This window comes from Mustela nivalis, assembly GCF_964662115.1.
Source record: "Mustela nivalis genome assembly, chromosome: 4".
In the NCBI taxonomy this organism is placed as follows: Eukaryota; Metazoa; Chordata; class Mammalia; order Carnivora; family Mustelidae; genus Mustela; species Mustela nivalis.
Genome location: NC_139023.1, coordinates 8,844,154 through 8,868,253, shown reverse-complemented (window position 1 = coordinate 8,868,253; position 24,100 = coordinate 8,844,154). Strand labels below are relative to the sequence as shown.

The following is a 24,100-nucleotide window of genomic DNA, read 5'->3' as shown; positions in this document are numbered from 1 at the left end:
CTACAGCTGTGTAATATAACTTGAATTCTGGAATTGTGATACCTCCAGTTTTGTTTTTCTTTTTCAAGATTGCTTTGACTATTTGGGATCCTTTGTGGTTCCATCCAAATTCTGGAATGGTTTGTTCTAGTTCTGAGAAAAATGCTGTTTAATAGGGACTACATTAAATGTATAGATTGTTTTGCATCGTATAGACATTTTAACAATATTTGCTCTTCTAATCCATGAGCATGGAATGTTTTTCCATTTCTTTGTGTCATCTTCAATTTGTTTCATCACTGTTTTATAGTTTTCAGAGTACAGGTCTTTTTTTACCTCTTTGGTTAGGTTTCCTCTAAGTATTTTATTATTTTTGGTGCAGTTGTAAATGGGATTTTCTTAATTTCTCTGTCTCCTGCTTCATTATTAGTGTATAGAAATGTAGGAGAAATCTATACATTGATTTTGTAACATGTAATTTTACTGAATTCATTTGTCAGTTCTGTAGTTTTTTGGTGGAGTCTTTCGGATTTTCTAGATATAGTAGCATATCATCTGCAAATAGTGAAAATTTAACTGCTTCCTTACAAATTTGGATGCTTTCTTTCTTTCTTTATTTATTATTGTTGTTGTTGTCTGATTGCTGTGGCTGGGACTTCTACTACCATGTTGAATAAAAGTGGTGAGAGTGGACATCCTTGTCTTTTTCCTGATAATAGGCCTTTATTACAACGAGGTATGTTCCCTGTAAACCTACTTTGTTGAGGGATTGTATCATGAATGAATGTTGTAGTCTGCCAAATGATATTTCTGCATTTGTTGTAATGATTGCATGGCTTTTATCCTTTCTCTTGTTAATGTGATGTATCATGTTGATTGATTTGCAAACATTAAACGACCCTTGAATCCTGGGAATAAATCCCACTTGATTGTGTTGTTTGATTTTTTTAAATGTATTATTAGATTCAGTTTGCTAGTATTTTGTTGATGATTTTGGCATCCATGTTCATCAGAGATATTGGCCTATAGTTCTCCTTTATCGTGTTTTTTTTTTTTTAATTTTGATCGTGTTGTGTTAATCACCATACAACACATCGTTAGTTTTTGATGCAGTGATCCAAGATCCATTGTTTACGTGTAACACCCAGTGCTCCACGCAATATGTGCCCTCCTTAATACCCACCACCAGGCCAACCCATCCCCCCACACCCTTCCCCTCTGAAACCCTCTATTGGTTTCTCGGAGTCCACAATTTGTCATGGTTGTGGTGTTTTTATCTGGTATTGGTATCAGTGTAATACTGGCCTCATAGAATGAATTTGAAAGTTTCTCTTCTTCTTCTATATTTTGGAATAGTTTGAGGAGAATATGAGTAAGGGGCAGGCAGGGCTGGGTAGGGGCCATATGGTCAGGCTCACCCAAAACCACAGAAATGCTGAGGCACAGTGAAATCAGAGATAAGGGTACAAGTCAGACCACCTTGCCCTGGGCGTTGAAGGTAGGGTCTTTTTACGGCAGTCATATTGTGCACAACAAAGAATAACCAGACCTGAAAGTAGAAGTAAGCCATTCAAGATGTTATTGCCAGTCCTTACTCAGGCCAAGACGTCACAAGGATGTTAAGGCCACAAGCTCCCTGGGCAATTTTAGATAAAAGCCTGTTGGTGGAGGCCTACGTGGACAAACTTGGAGGGACCCTCCTACTCCTAAGAGTTTTGTCTGTATCCTTACTTGATAAGATTGCTTTGCTCACTCTCCTTTGTCCAGGAGATTAATTTTTCGACTCTATGAGACAAGAACCTAGCTCTTCTGCTTCAAATAGGTATTATCTCAAAAAATGAAAAACAAAAACAAATAGATATTAACCCTTCTTTAAACGTTTGGTAGAATTTGCCTGTGACGTCATCTGGCCCTGGACTTCTGTTTCTCAGGAGTTTGTGGTTACTGATTCAATTTCATTGCTGGTCACTGGTCTGTTCAAATTTTCGGTTTCTTCCTGTTTCTAACATGGCAGGGCAATCCAAGTGCTTCAGGTCTGCCTATTTCCTGAAGTCCCAGGCTTCTGTAACAAACATGACTCCGAGTGTCTCTTACTGAGGATACCACAGTCAGCATGCTGGAATCAGCCCTTGCAAGGCTGATTGGTCAAGTCTCCCATGTGTCTCTTAGCGAAGGATATTCCTGCCGCCTGGTAAGCTGCGTCATTGCACAGCAGTCCAGACTCCTCCACCTGTACCCTGCAGACAGGCGACGTGGTATGTTTCCAGGCTTCCCCAGAACTTGAGGCTCCCAGGTGCTGTTTTCGGCTGGCTTTTCAGGTCTCTATGGACGGGCCCTGGCTTGGCAGGACAAATCTAGGTCCTCTAGGTCTGCCTCAGAAATAAGCCTCAAGAGCTGCATGCACTCGAAAGTGATTTCTGGTTCCTTGGCCTGGGTCATTGAAAAAGTTCAGTCCTTGACTCAATAGAAGAAAAGGCCCAAATTCATTGTCAATTCCCACTTCTCCCTGGACACACTTCATCTGCACACTTGCATCCTGGTGTCTTCGCTGGTCCAGCAGCTGCATGTTGTCCTTGTGTCTGCCCTTGAGTTCCATGATGCTCTCAACCTCATACAGCTACTGGGCCAAGAGACTGCCCGTGCACTGGTCTCGGTTCACCCTCGCCAGTGCTGTCAGCAGCTTTATGGCCTTTAGGCAGACTGCACGTGTTGGGCCCCAAGAGGCTAAGATGGCGCCGGGTGGCCTTCTCTTCCGGATCGGGAACCCACATGGCCGACCACAAAGGCGCCAAAGTGGCGGTTTCGGTTTCCCATCAGTTCTGTTTCCCACGAGCCTCCCCCCCCTGCAGGGCATGTCTCTCCCAACTCCCGCCCACTCGGCACATCCCCATTGGCCCCCACTTTGCTGACCTCACTTCCCTTCCCTCACCCCATATAAGTCGCTGCCCTGCTCAATAAAGCGAGATCCTGCTTCGACAGACCTCCCGAGTCTGGTGTGGTTCGTTAATGCGCCTGGACTCGCGACACTCGCCATCCCGCTCAGCCCCTAGTGGGGGTCTCCGGCCGGCCCGGCGACGCGCCCCACATGCACGAGGTGTTCCTGGCCTTTTCCAGAACTTGAGTCTTCCAGGCGCCCCTTTTAGGTGGCTACCTAGTACGGTGGGCAGTGTCGTACCTAGTGTGATCCTGAGTCTTAATTTCTTATTCGAGAAATAAGAATACTATTGTCTAAATATAGTCGTATAAAGCACCAGACCCACAATAAACACTCAGTAGATTACGTTCCATTTCCTTGGGTCTGCTCCCCAGGCCCATGCTTCCCCACCCCTTCTAGGGACTTGAAAACGTGCCCAGCACTGGGACCAGGGCTTTAACCATTTATTTGAATCTGTGGTAGTACATGTTTACCTTCCCTCCTGCCACTTTAGAACTTTGTCCGTGTCAACAGGCCTTCCCAGCAAATGAGATATGTACCAAAGGTGCTTATTGATTACTATGAGGCCTACATGGTATAATCTTGGAAAAACAACAAGTAAATTGACACGACTCATTTTAAAATCCAGTATTCATTAATGAATGCCATCCAGTAATGATATTTCTCCATTGTCATGAATTTTTTCAATTTCATCAGGGTCATACTGGCCCAGAAAAAATATTCACCAGGAAAAGGTTAATTATTAATAGTTGTTACTTGAAAAGAGTATAAAAAGGATTCTTCAATTCTTTGAAATGATAGAACACCTTCTTTCAAGTTTCATCTGGAACATGAAGACTCTTAGACCCATATGTTTTCTTGTTTTCTTCAGCTATGTTCAGTGTCAAACTCTTCAGAGAAGTTTACTAGCCGCAGGTAGGGAACCTATTTATAATCTACACAACCCCTGTGCCAGGACATAAGGCATAATGACTACTAAAATGTAGACTAAAATATAGGGAATGGCTTGTCTTCCTGAATGCTTATCCCTGTCAGGAGAGTCATTGGAAATTGCTAGAAATTGGTTTGTGGAAGGGATGCAGAAAGAGAGCTAATATATTGAGGCAACACACACAGGAAGATCTCACTTTAGCCTTATTTCCACTCTAGTGAGGGAACGATACATTTCAAACACAAGTTTGGGTAAATGATTGTGGATAAAGCAACTGTGTTCGTAGTAGCAAGAATAATACTATGAGCTACGTTCTTCAGTACCCATTCGGTGCCAGGTGCTGTGTTCGGTGCTACACTCATATGTTTCCATTTAATCCGAACAACTATCCATCGTGGTAGAGTTTATTTATGTTTTCTAGGTAGAGAAACTAAAACTTTGAGAGCTTAAGCTGTTTTCCTAAGGCCACGCTCAGAATCAGAGCTGGAAGTTGAACTCAGAGTAACTGGCTCCAAAGCCTTTCCCTGTAACAGATATGATGATGGTTTCTTTATTTAACAGAAAGCTGCTCAGTTCTTCAGAAGAGGTTAGTATAAGAAGATACTGTTTTCAATAGAGAACTTGTGTGTGTGTGTGTGGTAAGTGGAGGTGATAAGAAAGATAAAGTTGATGAGTAAATCCCAAATGGGAGAGATACTGTCTTAGTTGAATGAAGCCTGGCGATGTGCTAATGATTATATGTTTGCTTCCAATGCTTTATTACATGAATTACCCTAATTTTCTTAGTATTCCTCAGATATGCTAGTAACTTCTAATATAAAGAATTAAATAACCAAATCATGTTAATTAATTCAGGTGTGTCAACACAAGTACATGCAACTATTTGTGGGATAATGACAGATTTCAAGGGCACAATATATTTGAACAGAAGAAAGTCATTCACAGAAGGCAGGTAAAACACAAGTGAAGATATAGTCTGGCAATTCATTTTAATTCTTGATGGTAAATACAATAGATGTGGAAATTTATAAGTGAATAAATATGGATAACAGAATTATAAAGTTTGATTTCAAATTTGAAAATATCCTTTTATGCAAATAAAATCTCTTTTTTTTTTTTTTCCAGCCTTGCGCCACATTAATAGCCAGAATTACCTGCAGGAGAACTTAAGAGACATGTGAGTTCTGTTATCAATATTCTCTTCTCTGAAATTTGAAATCACAATCATTTTGGAAGGGAGAGGGGCAGTGATCTAACGATGGTGGAGGAAAAGTTTGATTTCACCTTTAACAGTCTCACATGTGTAATGTTTCAGCACCAGCATCATGGTGGCTCAGTTTCTCCAGAAATTAACTTTTGAAGAGGTACAAACCATAGTCGAAGAGGTGGTAGATCTTGCAGACAAGTGCAAGAGCCTCAAGGCACACGAGTCACCATCAGAATGCTCTCACCAGTTGGTAGGTGAATCATGTTCTGTCTTTCTCTCTCTTTTTTTTAAGCTAAAATTCCAACCAAAAGGTGTTGTTATGAAGTGAGGTGTTGAAGAATTAGGTAGAGGACTTTAAGGCAACAATACAGACATCAACCACACTCAAAATGAAATCTTTGTAAGTTTATAAGCCCAAATTCTTCATTTCATCTCTGGGAGATCAGACTCAGAGAACCAAATGCTCAAGAGAATGGATTACAACCTAGAGGCCAATTTGTTCATTTTGGTTGGTTGCTCTGCCTCTGCCACCGGAGTACCACTGTCTGACATCCTCATATAAAGGTTCCTGGAAACCAAAATACTAATTTTAAAATGTTTCTAAGAGTATCTGAGATAGAAGAAAGAAGTGAATATTATTATGGGCTCTTTCCCTAGTTAGTAGAAAATCTTGGGGATTACTTCTGTCTCATAAAGTATGTGTATCTTACTATGAACAAATTATTCATCAACGCTAACATATTTGTGCAATCTAGATATTTTTTGGATCACTTGTCTCATACCAAACATTTTAAACTACAAATCAATAGTTTTCTTCTTTATTGGTAAGTTTATTATTATTATTACTATTCCCTCTTCTTGGGGCTAAAACCTACCTATCTTTTACTAGACTCTTAGTAGACATAGAAAAACCATCAGTCTAATTAGAAACACATTTTATTAAATTTCTAAAGATATATTTATTTGAGAGAGAAAGAGAGAGTGGGGGAAGGGGCAGAGGTAGAGGGAGACAGACTCCTCTAGCAGATTCCCTGGCTGAGTGTGGAATCTCATGTGAGGCTCCATCCCAGGACCCTGAGGTCACGACCTGAGCCAAAATCCAGAGTCAGATGTTTTAACTGACTGTACCACCCAGATGTTCCTAGAAACACATTGGAAATGAAGTGCTTCTGCCAGTCACTAATCTTAGTTGTTTTATAGTGACCCCTTTTTATTTCTACCTCAAATGATGGGCTTTTTCCTGCCTTTATTCCCTAAATCTGGACATGTATTTTATTTGAGGTTTACCGCATCCCACACACTTACTGCCACTCCAAGGTACTTGAAAACTAACTGAGTTATTACATTTTCATCTGAACATTTGACACTGAATATACACTGCCTTAGAGTTCAGTTCTTAATATAAATTCCTATGGAAACCAAACTAAAAACAAATAGTAAGCAAGGAAATTAAACTTCATTTATTTCTTGGTGGATAGTTACCCAAAAAACCTTGATTTCGTTAGGCTCTGGAATTTTGGCTTATGTTTACTGTCTCTCAACAGCTGTATGAAAATGAATTTGAAATCACAATTATTTTGGAAAGGAGAGAACGATAAATTCCATTTGGTCCATGTCTAGCATGTGGGAATTTAGACTTAAAAACCTAAAAAAATCTTGTGGTCAAAAGAACTATGTCCAGGGATTATTAAATACAGACTGTAAGAGCATGTCCTCAGTGGCCTTTTCTTGATAATAATTCTTTAACTTTCCTAGGAAAGTAGATCACACATGCTTCCCCTTTAAAGTATTCTTTCCTCCTCCAGATGACTACCTTCCTAGAGCACATTTGTCATAACCAAGGAAAGGCTGACAAAGAAGAGTTTTCTCACTGTTGCAATATAAATAACAAAGCAAGACTCAAGTGCTTCCTATTATACAAAAAAGATGATGCAGGTTACAGTGATATATCCCAAATTCCAAATCCTGAGCAGATCTGTGAGATGGATGAAGAGAATCAAGTGTCAGTGAAGGAGAGGTGAGTCATTTCTCCTTGCCATAGGCTCTGCAGAAGAGTGTTTTCCGATTTTGAAGACAGATCTTTTCTTTATATATGGTTCTCTAAGAACACCATGATTTATTACACGAATTTAAGGTAAAAATTTGAGCTACAATATATATTTTGCTCCCTCAGAATGACAGTTACAATCTCAGTGAACCTGACAGGACATGGAAATGTCTATGTGTAGAAACATTAAAAGTGACTAGGACAAAAAAAATTAAAAATAAACTTAATGGTTTCACTTATTTGTGGAGCATAACAAATAGCATGGAGGAAAAGGGGAGATGGAGAGGAGAAGGGAGTTGGGGGAAATTGGAAGGGGAGGTGAACCATGAGAGACTATGGACTCTGAAAAACAATCTGAGGGTTTTGAAGGGGCGGGGGTGGGAGGTCGGGGTACCAGGTGGTGGGTAATGGAGAGGGCACGGATTGCGTGGAGCACTGGGTGTGGTGAAAAAACAATGAATACTGTTACACCGAAAATAAATTTAAAAAATTAAAAAAATTAAAATTAAAATAAACTTAAAAAATGATTAGTACAGTGTTAAGGACCCTTCTCCTTAATGTTAGGTTAGTCAGACCAGCAGCAAGTGATGTTGAAAGGTTCAGCAAGTAAGCAGAGCATAATAAACAGAGTATCGGGTACAGAGAGCAGGTAATAGCTCTGACAAGGGCTGGCATTTGGGAGACTCATCAAGGGATAGCAGAGAAGGTATCTGATAGGGCATGGAGAGAGTCAGTCATTGAGAACATAGGAAGAGGTAACAACTGCAGATTCGATAGAGATGAGTTTTCTGCTCATAAATTCTGATTCTGTAATTCCCATCTGGAGTGGATAGCATTATAGCAAATGGGTAGGCAAGCTTCTGTTTTGTTTTCCTGGGGAGCACAGAGGCTTATTTGTAAAGAGGTGCAAGCAAGCGGCTTAGGTTTAGAGGCAGGAAACCAATGCCTAGAGAGGTAGAAATGATAAGAGAAACAAAAAGCTTCAGTTCTCAAGAAAGGCAATTCTAGCCATCTTATCAAGACAGGCTCAGACAATGGGAATAAGGCAAAGATCTGACTGCTGGTTCTAGAGGGCAAGGAGCATGGTAGTGATTTGATTTCAGGTTTTAGACATGAAACTTTAAACCAGAGATGAGTGAGCAGAGAGGGTGACTTGACGCTAAATACGTAAACTCCTTTCATTCACCCATGTGGGGGCAGAATTGCCCCAGACATTACTGAGCCTTCAAGAGGAAATTAATTGACCCTTGCCACTTGGGTAGAAAGGACTGGGTACCTGCTAGCAGAGTCGGTTAAGAGTCCAACTCTTGGTTTCAGCTCAGGTCATGATCTTAGGGTCTGAAGATCAAGCCCAGTGTTGGGTTCTGCAGTCCGAGTGGAGTCTGCTTAAGACTCTCTGCCCTTCCCCCCTGCTTGTGCATACATGCATGTGTGAGTGTGTGTGCGTGCACATGTGCGTGTCCTCTCCCTCCCTCTCTCTCTTTCTCAAATAAATAAATAAATCTTTAAAAAAAAGAAAAGAGAGGACTAAGGGATGGGAATTGGGCAGGTTCCAACTTGCCTGACATCAGGGGCAACCAAATGGGAACGGAAATAGGACCCAGCTTCCTATTTGCTATATTGCTGCTCTAAAGGAGAATTATAAAATCAGGTTTCTATTGAACATTCAGAGATTATAGAATCTAACCAATACTCAGGCAGTGAATCTAATCTCTTCGGGAATATTTACAATGAAGTCAATATTAGGGAGTTATTTTAAATGCTAATCTTAACTTACATGCAGACAACTATAAACATTTTATCATTAATTCTCACCCAAGGAAACAGTAACATATATTAGAGCTGGGAGGAGAGAGGTCAGCTCTTTCAGATGTTTCAAAAGAAAGCATAGTCTATAAATACATAAAACCATGGTTACTGGGGTGCCTGGGTGGCTCAGTGGGTTGGGGCCTCTGCCTTCAGCTCAGGTCATGATCCTGGGATCCTGGGATCGAGCCCCACATTGGGGTCTCTGCTTGGCAGGGAGACTGCCTCCCTCCTTATTTCAGCCTGCCTCTCTGCCTACTTGTGATTTCTGTCTGTCAAATAAATAAATAAAATCTTAAAATAAAATAAAATAAAATATTAAAATAAAATAAAATCTTTAAAAAAATATATATATATATTGTTACTGTACCTTTGGATTATCTAAGGAATCTTCAATAGCAGTTTTAATTATTGTAAACTTCTATTGTATGTCTGACTATAGAACCCGACTTTCAATCAAGCATGACCCTATGTTACCTTACAATAGGGACAGTCCATTTTTGAAATGGCTCTAATTATCAGAAAGCTTTTCCTTATACAAAGGTAAACTTTCGAGATTTGAAATTAGATTGGCTCATATTGAATATCTTCTAAGGGAACTGTTACTGTAGCACAAAAATGAACTCTTAATGCAGCATACACAATAAAGAGCAGAGGTATTGAATGGCTTTGGGGAAATTTCATATTGACCAAGAATTTTGCCTTATGTTGGGAGGCAGGTGTATGTTGATAGTATCAGTTCTGCTGTTCTGTTCTGTTTCTACAAGTTGGGCTTGAGAAACTCTGCCGATAAAAGCCTACTGACTAGACTTCAGATTTAGTCACTAAACTTCACTAAACTTCATTCTCAGTTTGGGACCCCTTGGTGAGAATGAAGAGCGGCTTTTTTTGGGGACGCATAGACCTACTTTTCTAAGTCGTGTTAATGAATGATGTTCAGTTCCATTATTTGGTCTGTTCTTTTCCCTCCATCAATTGTGGATGATTTTTTCCTTTATAGGTTTTAATTTAAATATTTCTTTTCCCCATTCTATCTTATTCCTTTATAGGTTTTTAAAAAGCAAAAGTGATAATCCCAGGATAAGCGAACTTTAGTGTGATAGCAAATAACCTCTAATTTAAGCAGCTCAATATAACAAAAGTTTTTTTTTTTTTTTCCTTCTCCCGCTCATGCTATCTGTCCAGCATAGACTGTAGTCTAGGAGGTCTCCTTATCATGGTCACTTAGGGACTTAGGTTGACAAAGACACCATCTCAACCCTTGCTTCTTTGATTACTATGGCAAGGGAAGGGGATGCTAGTAAATCAGGCACTGCTTCTTAAGCTTGTTTAGAAATAACATTCGTCATATCTTCTCACACATCATTAACCAGCAAGTCACACTGTCATACCTCACCTCATGGGGTGGAGGGTGTGGGGTGTGAATGCGCAATCCTACCATTTGCCTGAAGGGAAGGGAGTTGGAAATCTCTGATAAACAACTCTAATGGCCACCACCTCAGTGGTCATCCACCCACAAGAAAAGATTTTGTACTTTTAACCGAAAGGAAATGTTACCACAGGATTGCTACACACCAGTTGTTAGATAAAGTATCTATTAATGTTTGGTTAGTGCTTCGGGTCTCCTGCCAATCTCTTGTCTTTCGTTATGACACCACCATTCCCTATCTGGTCAGAGAGCAGCAAGAAACACTCTTCTGATGAAGTCACATATGGGTATTGACCCCAGAAACTCTAGTCATCTTCGCGGATGGGATTTTCTCTTTTAGACTTTGCAGTGCTCAGGGATTTCTATTAAAATATTTTTAGCATTTCCTTGGCTATTCGTCATGAGATATAATTTAATTGTTCCAGGGAAGGTGATAGTAGCCATTTTTCTTTTGAATTCAGTGGTTTCTGCACCTGTATCCTTCTCTGAGATCCCAAAAGGACTTGGAGTTAGGTCCCAAAGGAACAGGCATACAGATATGTATTGTATGTATTGTCCAAGGAACAGGGGGGTGGGGAAAGTTAAACGTGAACCAAGTCCCTATTCTGTCAATTCCTCCATTATCCTTTCAGTGTGGAAAACCTGATTTTCTGAGGTCACCATTTTTCTGGTAATATTGGCCTACTTTACAAATACTACATATTACACTTGCATTAGGGAGAGTATTATGATCATTAGCATGGACTAAGCTATGCTGTGATCATAAGGAAATGCTAAATTTATGAATAAATCCTAAAATCCTAAAGTTTGGCTGAGTTCAGTAAAGATTTATTTCTTTTTCATATCATAGTCTAAATCGGGTCATTCCCTTTCGCGACTCTTGAAGAGTCTGGCTCCTGATTGAATCCTGGGCATGATTTTTTTTTTCCCGACCTGACAATAGACAGTTATGGATGACAGGCCTCCGTAGGGCAAGCTGCCCTTCCCACAGCAGAATGGGGCAAAACACACGTTCGTCTCTGACGGAGCTTCAGTCAAGGACTCAGTCCTCCCCCGATACCTACCATGTTTTCGTGCGTAGCTTCATGCCTAGCCCAGGGGCCTCTGCTGAGACTTCCCAATTGGGGGAATGGAGGGAGAAACTTGGACAGACTTCTGTGCACTTTGGCTCAGCACTCAGGGCTTTCCCACTCCTGGCCTTTTCTCCTCTCCTTCCCCCTGCCCCAGGGCCCTTGAAACCACAGGAGCCTCTTGTTTGGGAAGCCCTCAGGAGGAAGCCATTCCCAAGTCTGTAGTGCTCTACTGGGTCCTCAGCTGGTCAGGACCCTTGCGGGCAAGTGGACAGGGGGAGAGACACTGTCTCCGGTTTAACCTCTTGCTCATATTATCCCAGTAAGTGACTAAAGTCTCGAGTGTTACTTTCCTTTTGTTTTCGTTGGCTACTCTGACACTTGGCCTCTCATTGCTCTCTAACTGGCCTCAGCTCCTGACATTCTCCTCCAAGGGGTAACTCGAGATCGCAAGATGTTTCCATCTCTGTATTATCTGAAGCCTGTTTTTCCCAGGTCACTGTGAAACAGAAAAAGAGCAGGAAATGTGCAGAGACGTTAATAGCCACACCTCAAAGTAGTGCAGAGGACATTCATTCATTCTTTCAGGACATTCCATCATCCAGAGCTCAGTTACATGTTCTCAACCTCAGTGCAAGGGAGTCTGGAAAAGGAGTGTCCCTGTGCCCACAGGAAAAGAAAATGGGTTTCTGTGAGCCTTGAGCCAGTTTTTGCCTGTAATGTCATCTTGTTGAGTATTTTTGCATATGGGTCTGTGGGGTCTTTTGAGCAAGCTTTGCAAAAGTAGGAGGAGATATGTATTATAAGTGAAAGGTAGACCTGATGTCTAGGCTCTACGAGTGTGAGGAATGAATGAACTAGAGAGGAAAAGAAAGACAGAGGACTTAGTCTCAGACCAAAATATTGAGGGGCACATCTTGGAGAGCAACGACAGAAGTTCTAGAAAGAACTTCTGGATGATCTTGAGAGGAGATCATCCTCTCCCCTAATAGCTTCTAAATTTTATCTTCCTGCACCCGCTGCATAGTCCTGTGTTTATAATTCAGATTGGACTACTGGACTTCCTTTCTTATGTAGAAAGGACAAATTTTAGCTACTTTTTCTTTCCCCACCATCCTGGAAGGTACAGTTGTTTATTTCATGGGCATTCAGTGAACGTCTGACTACACAGTGATCTGTTCAGAGTGACATGAACGTGCGATGTGTATCATGCTACCCCATCTCTTTTACCACGAGATTCTAGAAGTTCAGGTCCACAAAACTGGATGAAGAAACAATCTTGGCACATGTTCTTGAATTCTAAATTACACAACTATGTATTTGCCAACTTACAGGTACATTTATGAAACGTCTCGAAAGCATCCGTTCTTGTATGGGCCCACAATTCTGACCATGTCTGCTTGCTATGAAACAGCTATCCAGTCATGCTGTCAAGAAAGAAATAAAACTGAATGCTTCCAGATAAAGGTAAAATATCTATATGTCAACTGTTATTTAAAATCCTGCTCTGCAGAGTGTGGACTGTGGACCAACAGCACAGGCCATGGGCAGTGCATTGGAAATGCAGAATCTGAAGCTTTTCTCCAGACCTACTAAATAAGACTTTATTGTAATGAGATACTGAGGCAATTCATATTGTTATTATAATTTGAAAAGTAAGATTTAGCATAGACATTACTTCATCATATATATCTAATATTCAAGTTATTATTGTTACATATCAAAACACCCCAAAATGTATTAATTCAAGCCAATAACAATCATTTCACTATCTCTCCATGATTTCTGTGGGTCAGGAGTTCAGGAGGGGCTCATCTGAGCAGTTCTGGCCAATGCTCTTTCTTGTGGTTGCAGTCAGACAATGGCTAGCTCTAGGACTCTGGGGGGCTGAAGCTCCTGGGGGCTAGTTCAACATCACTTTCTTCTCATAGAATCTCAGGGCCTCTCCATGTGGCCTCTCTGCCTTGGCTATAGCTTGGGCTTCCTCACAGCATGGTAGCTTCAGGGCAGCTGGATTGCTTACATATGGCCAAAGTCTTCAAGAATGCGTATTCTAGTTGTATGGCCTTTTTATGAGCTAGCCTCAGAAGTTACTTCTGTCACAGGCTGTTGGTTGAAACACTATGAAACCACGGGGCACCTGGGTGGCTCAGTGGGTTAAAGCCTCTGCCTTCGGCTCAGGTCATGATCTCAGGGTCCTCGGATCAAGCCCTGCATGGGGCTCTCTGCTCAGCAGGGAGCCTTCTTCCTCCTCTCTCTCTCTGCCTGCCCCTCTGCCTCCTTGTGATCTCTGTCTGTCAAATAAATAAATAAAATCTTAAAAAAAAAAAACACTATAAAACCTCAGTGGTTGGAAAGGGTTAGTATATATACTGTTTCTTGATGGGAAGATTGTCGAAGTCTCATTGTAAGAAGAGCCCGGGATAGAAGCTATCACTATAGCCATCTTTGGAAAATATAATCTATCACATTTAACTTTAACCATGTAGCCTTTTCTCTTTCACTGAAGAGACATAAATCAGTGATTAGTTCTATGATTAAAGTACTTTTCATGCATGTTCATTAAAGGTCTTAAATACCAACATAAAACGACTATTTTTAGAGAGGCACCAGGTGAATTTTCCAAAGGTTGTCCTGAAATGAGTAGTAGTTTGATGATCATTTTGATGAATCCCTCAAGACTAAATGCAGAGCCGTTTTATTCTTACTGGTTTCTTTGATCTTCTCAGTGCAGATTTATCTCATATTCTCCAAAACCACTATTTCTCTATTCTTCCAAACCTATTTTCCTATTGAGCTCCTCAGCATCTACCTTGAGTAAAAAATTCATGTATCTAAAGAGCTTCTGGCATATGCTCAGTACTCAATAATTACAGCTATTATCATTAAAGATATTATCATTATCATATATGTGTGAGTATATATATAGATATATAACCTCCCTCTCTATCTGTCCCCTGGTGACTGCTTCAGAAGTCAATTCTGAATTCCTAAGCAGGAGAGTCTCCCCCCCCCCCTTTTAGGTTTGTGTTAATTAAAAACAGAAAAACAAATGATCATGCTGACTTATATCTCATTACTTCACACTTCTAAAGAATGAAACTTTTTGTGGGGGTTAAGCTTTTTTAAAATTAACTTGTGCTTACTCTTTTAAGTTACAAAGTTTTCTTAATCTCAACCCTTCTCAGTGGAGAATTTCCCTTAATGTATAATATGCCCTTATAAAGTTAGCCAAGAGTTCTTCCCTCTCCTACCCAACTTTATGATCTCTACAGTATTGCTGCTTCCAGGATGCCTATTCCTAATAGTTCTTGCTTCTTTCTCAGAGAAAATGACATAACCAAGTGTGTAAAAATTGTGCCTATGATCAGAGAATGTGGTTTATGAGTTAAGTCTTCAGAGGCTTTTGAAGAAGTAGACAACTTGTTTGTACTAGATTTTAAATGAGTGTACTATAACAAAATCAGGATTAAAGTAATAACTACATTTATAATTAATTATAAAATATAATTAGTTATATTTAATAATAATTACTAAATTAAAATTTAATTATTGTGCTAGTTTTGTGGTTTGAATATTGCCTTTGTATATTTTTTTTACTTATTCTTAAAAATATCACTGTAAGGTACAATTAGCCAAGGTAAAACCAACCTATGGTCATTATAGAGTTTAAGTCAAAATATAGAGCTGTTCCGAAATTTTAAAATATTACTAATATTCCTAGTACACAGATACCAATTTTAGTGTACTTCCTTTTATTCATTTTTGCATTCACAGATTTTATTTTGTACATTGTTGTGATCACACTAAATATATAGTTTTGATTCGAGATTTAAACATGCCTCCTTTTTACTAGAAGTATACTACTTGTCAAAATTAATGTGCTATTATCTATTTTACCATCACTCTGTTGAGACATTTTATTTGTCTCCAAAATTTTGCCATCGTAACAAAACATGCATGTTCTTCTTTTTGCATAATTGTGTTTTTATTTATGTAGAAGAATTTATTCGCAATAATTTCCAAAGTAAAAATCCTGGATTAAAAACTATGAATATATTGGGGGAGGGTGACTTCATTAATGTATTTCACAAAACTGGAGCATATACTGTAGATAAGCAATAAGAAACATGTCCAAGATGACAGAGCTAGTAACTTGAATAAAAACAAATACAACTGTAAGACATCATTGAAATTTATTCTTGCGGCTCTCTGGACTTTTGTTTCCTCGATTTCATGTCTTCTTTTTATTCCAAATGTTTGAGGTTTTAGAAGACGTGATCTCTGGGAAATAAGATGCTATTTTATAAAACAAAGAAACAAACAAAACAAACCACATTTTGCTTTTGCATTTGGTCTCTTAAATAAGAAATAAAGATTTTCTAATTTTGAGGGGATAGACAATTTTTATTTTTCTTTCTTGTTTACTAATGACAAGAGTGATTTTTCTGTTACAACCACATTTCTTTGATGAGTTGTTTTTCTAATTACAGCTAGAACCCATCAAAAAATACGTTAAAGAAATATCTTTGAGGCATCACCATTTGTGTGAAATTGGGATTAAGTTCAAGCACCAAGTAGCAAAAGCAGTGTAAGTTACTAATTGAGATATGTGGACCCTGTGGCTGTTGGGTCACCCCATTTGATCAAACTCATTTGAAAAATCATTTTTCTTACATTTAATTATATCTCTCGTGCAAACCTCGTTCCTTTCTGCACACGAATGCTACTTGCCTGTCAACAGGGCACACAGAGCTGGGCTTGAAACCGCACAATCCTCATCTCTACCCAATGTCTTCTGCTTCAGTTTCTTCCATCTGGTCAGATCCCTTATCTTTGCGTTAGTGCACAGAAGATTCTGTACATGAATATGTAAGCACTTAATTGTTCCACATAACAAAGGCTGGCAGACCAAGTGTATTTGTTTCTCTGGGAGGGTAGGAAAGGTTTTGGCTCCCCATGTTATGCAGAACAGAAAAACCTAGTGGTATTTTTTGGGTAGGGATGGAAGAATGTGGATTGAGGAGAATCTGATGTTATTCAGTGTGCCTGTTTCCTGGCCCAGATTGTATTTCTGTCCAAGTTTGCCTGTGAAGGGATGTATCCTTCCTTCTGTCACCTTCTTGCCCAGGCTGGGACAGCGCTGGGCTGGATGGAAGCTTCGTACTGTTTATAAGGCAGGCCCATTTTCCCCTATTGTTGGAGAAATTTGGAGGATGTTGTTCGGTTGTCAATGGAGAAGCGAGGGAGACCCAAGACTCTTAGAATTATTGTCTTTATGATGAAGAATTTTACTTGGAGAGTCAGGTCAGATAAATTTTCAAATTACCCATTAAAACAACTCAGTTAAGTGATCATTTCAATGGTGAAAATTTTGAATATTTTGCATGATTATGAATTGAATGGCATGTGTTTTGTGATTTAGATCTTTGTGTGGCTCTGAGTGTTATCCTCGAAGGAACAGGAAGCATTTATTTATTTATTTATTTATTTAAATTTTTTATTTTTTATAAACATATATTTTTATCCCCAGGGGTACAGGTCTGTGAATCACCAGGTTTACACACTTCACAGCACTCACCAAAGCACATACCCTCCCCAATGTCCATAATCCCACCCCCTTCTCCCAAACCCCCTCCCCCCAGCAACCCTCAGTTTGTTTTGTGAGATTAAGAGTCACTTATGGTTTGTCTCCCTCCCAGGAACAGGAAGCATTTAAAATATGCTCTTTTTCTCCTACATCTGCAAATGCGTTTCTATTATTTTGGTTACCCAATGAACTAGAACTGATTTTTTAGAAAGGATTGAATTCAAAATATGGTTAAAGAAGTACTTACTTTTCTTTTCAGGGAATTGGTTCTGCTGACTAAAAAACTACCAGAAGGTAACTTCTCTGAAATTGCCAGGCTGGCTGTGGATGCACAAAATCTCCATCAGGCCTGTTGCGAAGGAGACGTCGTCACATGTGTACTCGGCAGGGTGAGAGAGAGCCTCTCCTTTCTTAAAGCTTTGAAAACTTCAAGCCTTGAAAACCCTTGCAGTTCTTTTTTTTTTTTTTTTTTTAAGATTTTATGTATTTGACAAAGGGGGGGGCAGCGCAAGCAGGGGAAGGGGAAGAGGGAGAAGCAGGCTCCCCGCTGAGCAGGGATTCTCAATATGGGGCTCAATTCCAGGAACCTGGGATCATGACCTCAGCTAAATATAGATGCTTAACCGGCTGAGCCACCCAGGTGTCCCCAAACTTGCAATTCTTAAAGAAAGGTGACCATGGTACGGAATGAATCTAAAACAAAGTCATGAGCATTTCTGAATCTAACCAGTAGAATAATCAGTAATGTCTCCCCTCTTGTCTTGTCCCAGCTCAGGCAATGATTTTCTTCTTCCTCCTTCTCCCCCTCCCCAGCTTTCTCCCTCCATCCCTCCTTTCTTCCTTACTTATCCCGTCTTTCTTCACTTTATTCTGTTATTCTTTAATTTTTAGAGTTGACCTCTAATTTCCTTCCAAGTTTACATTTCACTCACGTTTGAATCCCAAGCAAGTCCCAAAACTGCAACCCAGATCCCCAGGCCACTTCAGCCTGGAGGAAAAAAAGAAGCATGAAGACAAAGCTGTGGGCCTGGGGTTTGGGGGCATGAACACCACAGAATTCACCTTCCCCTCATCCAAGTGTAAGTTCTCTAAATTCCAGAGAAGGAAAAATTGTAACTGTCAAAAACCTGATGAGGCTTTAGTAAATCACAGGTTATAAGTCATGTTCCTACCCATTCTGCAAGTTAGAAAATTGAATAATTGTCATCATGATAAATAAAACCCAGGGACAAAGAAGGACTAGTATCATCATTTCATGGGGACGTCCATGACTCTTATGGACAGAAGCCCCCACCTTCAGCCATTTTAGTCCCAGTCCATGAAAGATTAAGGGATATGAGTAACTATGGGAATGAAAATAGAAAGTCATCACACAGACATTCAGTCTAGACGGATTCTACATCCCCAACTATTTACTTCGCTGGAACAGAGTTGGGGTCGGACCACAGCTCTTCTTTGGTCCCTTTTGTGGTTGTCAAGTCAGTGACACACTCAGCCCCACCGTTGAGAAGGTTGGGCACAGCCAGTGGCCCTTCCTACCTGGAGATGGACAGTATAATGTCTTTGAGCTTCTCTCTGTATGGCAGGAATCCCAACCAGTGCTGGAAGGAGCAGTCCCCTGCCTACTTAGAAGTCCTGGCTTTTCAGGACAGACTATTAGAATGTGATTTGTGTGAAGATTAGGTAAACTTGGGGAAAAGTAAAGAGAAAATGGGGGCCTGACTGACTCAATCATAATTGAAACAAAACAAAGCAAAATCTCTAATATCCTTTAGCACATAAATAATACCTATGCCAGCAACTTCATTTAAAATCCTACACCATGTCAGGAAGCCCAGAGCAATCATTAATGATTTTGTTGTGTTGGCTAGCATTCACAAACAATATAAAATAACTATAAATGGTTCTAGCATTCCTGTCTTGGTCCAGACTTTCATGGAAACAGGTTTAAAGTTGTTGACTTGAGAAAGATACTGTGTATGTGTTAAGAGATTTTTCATTCTTATTTTAGAGGTTTTTTTTTAAAGATTTTATTTATTTATTTATTTATTTATTTATTTATTTATTTGAGAGAGAGCGTGCACATGAAGTGGGATATAGAGGGAGAATCTCAAGCAGACTCTGCCGTGAGCACAGAGCCCAGTAAGAGGCTGGATCTCATGACCCTGAGATCATGAGCTGCGCCGAAATCAAGAGTCCCAAACTTAATCAACTGAGCCACCCAGGTGTCCTGAGGTGGTTTCGTTTTTAATTAGGATGGATTCTTTACATTAGTAACTGTTCTTCTGTTTTCTTAGGATCACCATTTGACTTCATATAACTTATTCATTGGTGAATCATATTAAAAGATTTCTTAATTTTTAACCATCTTTAGACTGCTTAGACCCATCTTTTTTTTTTTTTTTTTGCTATATTTCTGGATTTTATATATACATATTTTTCAAACTTTTGCATTTATGTTTACATGAATTTTCAGGTTTTGCTATTCAGTTATGCTACCTTCCAAGAACTGTACTGTTTTTCCTCTCAAAATCTCTGAAATAATGTAACAGTATTGAGAATGGCCTGTTTTGTGACGGTTTGAAAGAACTTGTCCATGAAACTGGAGCAGGGATTGAGACAGAAACCAGAGGGACAGTTTTCCATTTCTTTTGCTATAGATTTATTTTGACATTTTTCAGTCCATCCTCACTACTTATTAATTCAGTGCTTGTGAATTCACCTGTTTCCAACATTTATCTGTAACCCCCAAATCAATTCTCATGGCACTTTAGGGGTTGCCCGCAGACTTGGGCACGCTCAGAACAGTGGAGAATTCAGGTTGCTTGACACCCATATTCCCAGTTGGGAGGGAACACGACAAGGCTCTGCCTTCTTGTTTTAGCTCTTGTACTGTAAATAAGTATCCTTTCTGCAGTCTAGTGCCACGTTTTCCACATTTTTGTGTTTTTTTGTTGGTGAGTTAGTTGTTTGAAATGGCCCCCAAGCATAGTGCTAGGGTGCTGGGAGAAAATAATGTATTAGACGTATTAGTTCAACATAAATAAATCAATAATATATATTAAATAAGGGGTCTTTAAAAAGAAACACACATAGCACAAGGTTAGGTCTTGATCTGTTGATGACAGAAATGTGACCAGAAACTTGCAAGGAACTAATCCTGGATTCCACTAGGGCTGATAAGTCAGTATTCAGAAATTCAGTGAATTTATAACTATTGTGACTAATGAGCAGCAACTGCACCATTTTGGGGTCAGATTTTATAATACACATATTTTAAATAAAGTCTCCTTTATCAGCATTTTCTCATTTAGGTATTGAGTTCGAAATAATAATATTATTATTTGATAATTAAAAACATAAAGTATGTAATTATGCTTCCTTTTCTCCTTGTATTTGCATGTTCTCCTTTATTTAATTAGCCTTGGAAAGATCCTATTTAATGTCTTGGTCTTCTCCAAGGCAAAGTTCTTGGATTTATTTATTAATTCTACTAGGTTTCTACTTTTAATTTTATTAGTTCTCTTAGTTTTGTTTAACTGTTTTTTTTTTTGTTGTTGTTGTTATAAACATAATTGTTTAGTGGACATCCATGAATTTGATACCCAACACAAGGACGAAAACATTCCCAGTCATTTGTATTATGATTGTAAATTTCCATTATTGTTCGTGCTTTCTGTTCAGCTGTTTTTATTTCAGTTGTTTAGGTTGACTTCTTAGTTTTTTGTACTATTTCTTCTCTTTCTTTTTTTTTAAATTTAATTTTATTTTTTTAAATTTTTTATAAACATATAATATATCTTTATCCCCAGGGGTACAGGTCTGTAAATCGCCAGGTTTACACACTTCACAGCACTCACCACAGCACATAACCTCCCCAATGTTCATAACCCCATCCCCCTTCTACCAACCCCCCTCCCCCCAGCAACCCTCAGTATGTTTTATGAGATTAAGAGTCACTTATGGCTTGTCTCCCTCCCAATCCCATCTTGTTTCATTTATTCTTCTCCTACCCCCTTAACCCCCCATGTTGCATCTCCACTTCCTCATATCAGGGGAGATCATATGACAGTTGTCTTTCTCTGATTGACTTATTTCACTAAGCATGATACGCTCTAGTTCCATCCATGTTGTCGCAAATGGCAAGATTTCATTTCTTTTGATGGCTGCATAGTATTCCATTGTGTATATATAACACATCTTCTTTATCCATTCATCTGTTGATGTACTATTTCTTTTTTAATAACATTGTTAACCAGAATGGTTTCAGTTGAACTATCATTTCTTTCATACACTGTATTCTACTGTTTATTTATTTATTCATTAAAAAAGTTTTAATTCCCATATAGTTAACATAGTGTTATGTTAGTTTCAGGTGTTCAATGTACTGATACAGCAATTCTGTGCATTGCTCAGTGCTCATCATGATAAGTGCATCCTTTTTACTGTTTATTTTTCATATTGGTTTAATTCTCTTATCATTAGAGTGTTCCTCCTAATGCTTTTAGGAATGGTGTATGGATTATATGCCTTTGAATTGTGTGTCCTGGAAAGTCTCTTAAACACTCATCAGTGCTTATATCATTCCATGTGATGCTTCACAATATCACACCCAATTCAAGAAGCACATAATCTTTATAATAGATGTCAATTTTTAATACCAAATGTACAAATTAATAGATCTTATCAGCCTGTTATATCACTCAGTCAACATCATTCAATTTTATGTTGTAGGGTTCTCTTTTCTTTGACTTCAAGACACTATTATACCAACATTCTGGGGTTATATAATAATTGTTATAGTACAAAACTTAAAAATGATTTCTATGTGTCAGCCACTAATTCTAAGCATTTCACTTTTATTCAAGAAATATTTTTATAGTACTTAAGCTGGGCCAGGCTCTTTTTTTAGTTCCTAATAATTATTAACACATTTTGTTCCCACAACCTTAGGAGGTATTACTTTAACCCCATGCTACAGATGAGGAAAATCGAGGCACCAAGAGACAAAGCAGCTTGCCTAGGTCACAAAGGTGGGAAGTAGCAAAGTCAAGAAGTCAGGAAGTCTGACTCCAGAGCCAAAGCTGTCAACCACTGCACTCATTTATTTTTCCAGTGATGATGGCAAAGGTGTGTCTAGAAGATGATAGTGGTGGGAGAAGTTTTTCATCTATTTGGTCTATCTGTATTCTCACAATTTCTTTCATCAATTTTCTTCCCGTCTTCTACTACCCTTTAAAAATTGATATTCCCAATTGATCTGTTCTTGGCCTTTTCTTTTTTAATTTTAGACATATACTCTGAGATGAATGGCCTTCGGTTTCAGGAGTAGAATTCAGGGGTTTATCACGTACGCGCATCACAAGTGCCTTCTTTAATAACCCCTCACCCTCCTAGCCCATTCTCCACCGATCTCCCCTCCATCAACCCTCAAAATGAAGTTTGTTTTATGGTTGGCCTCTTTCCCCCCTCCCCCCGTTGATCTGTTTCATTTCTTAAATTCCACACATGAGTGAAATCATGTGGGACATGTCTTTCTCTGACTTACTAATTTCTTTTAGCATAACACCCTCTAGCTCCATCCGTGTCGTTACAAATGCCAAGATTTCATTCCTTTGATGGCTGAGTGATATTCTGTTGCATATATACCGCCTCATCTTTAGCCATTCATCAGTCAGTGGACACTGGGCTGCTTTCACAGTTTGGCTGTAGTAAATAATGCTACTGTGAATGTTGGGGTGCATGAGGCCCTCTGAGTTAGTATTTTTGTATTCTTTGGGCAAATATATAGAAGTCCACTTGCCGGATGGTGGGTGGTGCTATTTTTAACTTTCTGAAGAAGCTCCACACTGTTTTGCAGAGTAAGCCCCATCCATCATTTCTTAACTACAGTTTCTCGGTAACCCCCAAACATCTTATATGCCATTTCCTCAAATACATCATATAATCTCACTTCCAGGATTTTCTTACATATAAAGATGAATAATTTTGGAATGTTCTTCTTCATTAGTTTCCAAGTAACTTTTATTTGTCCTTCAGGACTAATAACATCTTCACTCCGACCTCCAGCCACCCTGGATTGCCAATCTTTTTTCTTCCGAAGCATCACATATGCACGTCTCCTACAACTTCTGTTATACTGCATTACAATCATTAATTATTTTATTCTCCAATTAGATTGTGAGTTTCTTAAGTGTAGCGATTAACTTTTTCACACACGTAATTATTTGTGTATGTGCGTATCAGTAAATATGTTAAATATGTAAGCATAATAGTAATATTACAGCAATATATGTGGTAAATGGCGGAGAAAAAATGTTTTCCACACTGGAATCCTAAAACAGTAACAACAATAGCAGGACAATAAAACTCTGCATTATATCTTGTGGGGCTAACCATGGAAACAATACTATAGTCTGTCTCCCCTTCAGTTCCTTAAGAGATGAGAAAGGAGCTTGTGACCCTTGAGTGAGGTCAGATAGAGAAGCCTTCTTTATTAGAGTGAGTCACTAGATACATGACGTTTTTGGTCTCTCACTCAGTTTGCCAAAGATAAAGCAATAGAAGATGTCAAGTTTTTCTCTGGTTTTCTGGTAATAACAATAAAAATAAACAAGTTCAGAATGAAGTCATCAAACACCAAACTCTTTTCGATGTTTCGTAGAGCCAGCTTATGAACTATACCTGCTCCAAACAGTTGAGCCTCTCCAGCAAAATCAGTCCGTGCTGTGCACAGCCGGCGCCGTTCCGAGGGGAGTGCGTGATCAGCTCAGAAAACGAGCAGAAGCCTCATCTTGCATCCTTGCCACTCGGCAGATTTACAGAAGACCGGTCTGTGTGTGAACAATTCTCCCACGAGCCAGATGATTTCCTGCAAGAGTAATACAGATTTTTGAAAAATCTTCACAATGGAATACTGCATTTATGAATTTGGGGGGAGGGTTGTAGACTTGAATGATGACAGAGGCGCCCATAATGTAAATGGTGACTCAGATTGTTCAAGAGGAGATACTTGGTGGGGTCAAAGGTGGCAGCTACTTACATGGCCTCAGCCACTGGTTAGCATATGGGGATGCAGGCTTGGGCTGGCTGGGTCTATTGCATTT

The 24,100-nt window shown here is 39.3% G+C and overlaps 1 protein-coding gene across 1 annotated transcript in view; it reads left to right on the top strand.

The window, feature by feature from the left end:
- The first annotated feature begins 3,710 nt into the window (after window positions 1-3,710).
- Window positions 3,711-24,100, top strand: part of LOC309862922 (alpha-fetoprotein-like) — a 47,681-nt gene continuing 27,291 nt past the window's right edge. The window contains exons 1-8 of the mRNA XM_082727336.1: window positions 3,711-3,829; window positions 4,971-5,022; window positions 5,161-5,302; window positions 6,858-7,069; window positions 12,739-12,871; window positions 15,898-15,995; window positions 17,254-17,383; window positions 23,659-23,873. Of these exons, the coding sequence (XP_082583462.1) occupies window positions 3,745-3,829; window positions 4,971-5,022; window positions 5,161-5,302; window positions 6,858-7,069; window positions 12,739-12,871; window positions 15,898-15,995; window positions 17,254-17,383; window positions 23,659-23,873 (1,067 nt within the window). The 5' untranslated portion in view covers window positions 3,711-3,744. The remainder of the gene's footprint in view (window positions 3,830-4,970; window positions 5,023-5,160; window positions 5,303-6,857; window positions 7,070-12,738; window positions 12,872-15,897; window positions 15,996-17,253; window positions 17,384-23,658; window positions 23,874-24,100) is intronic.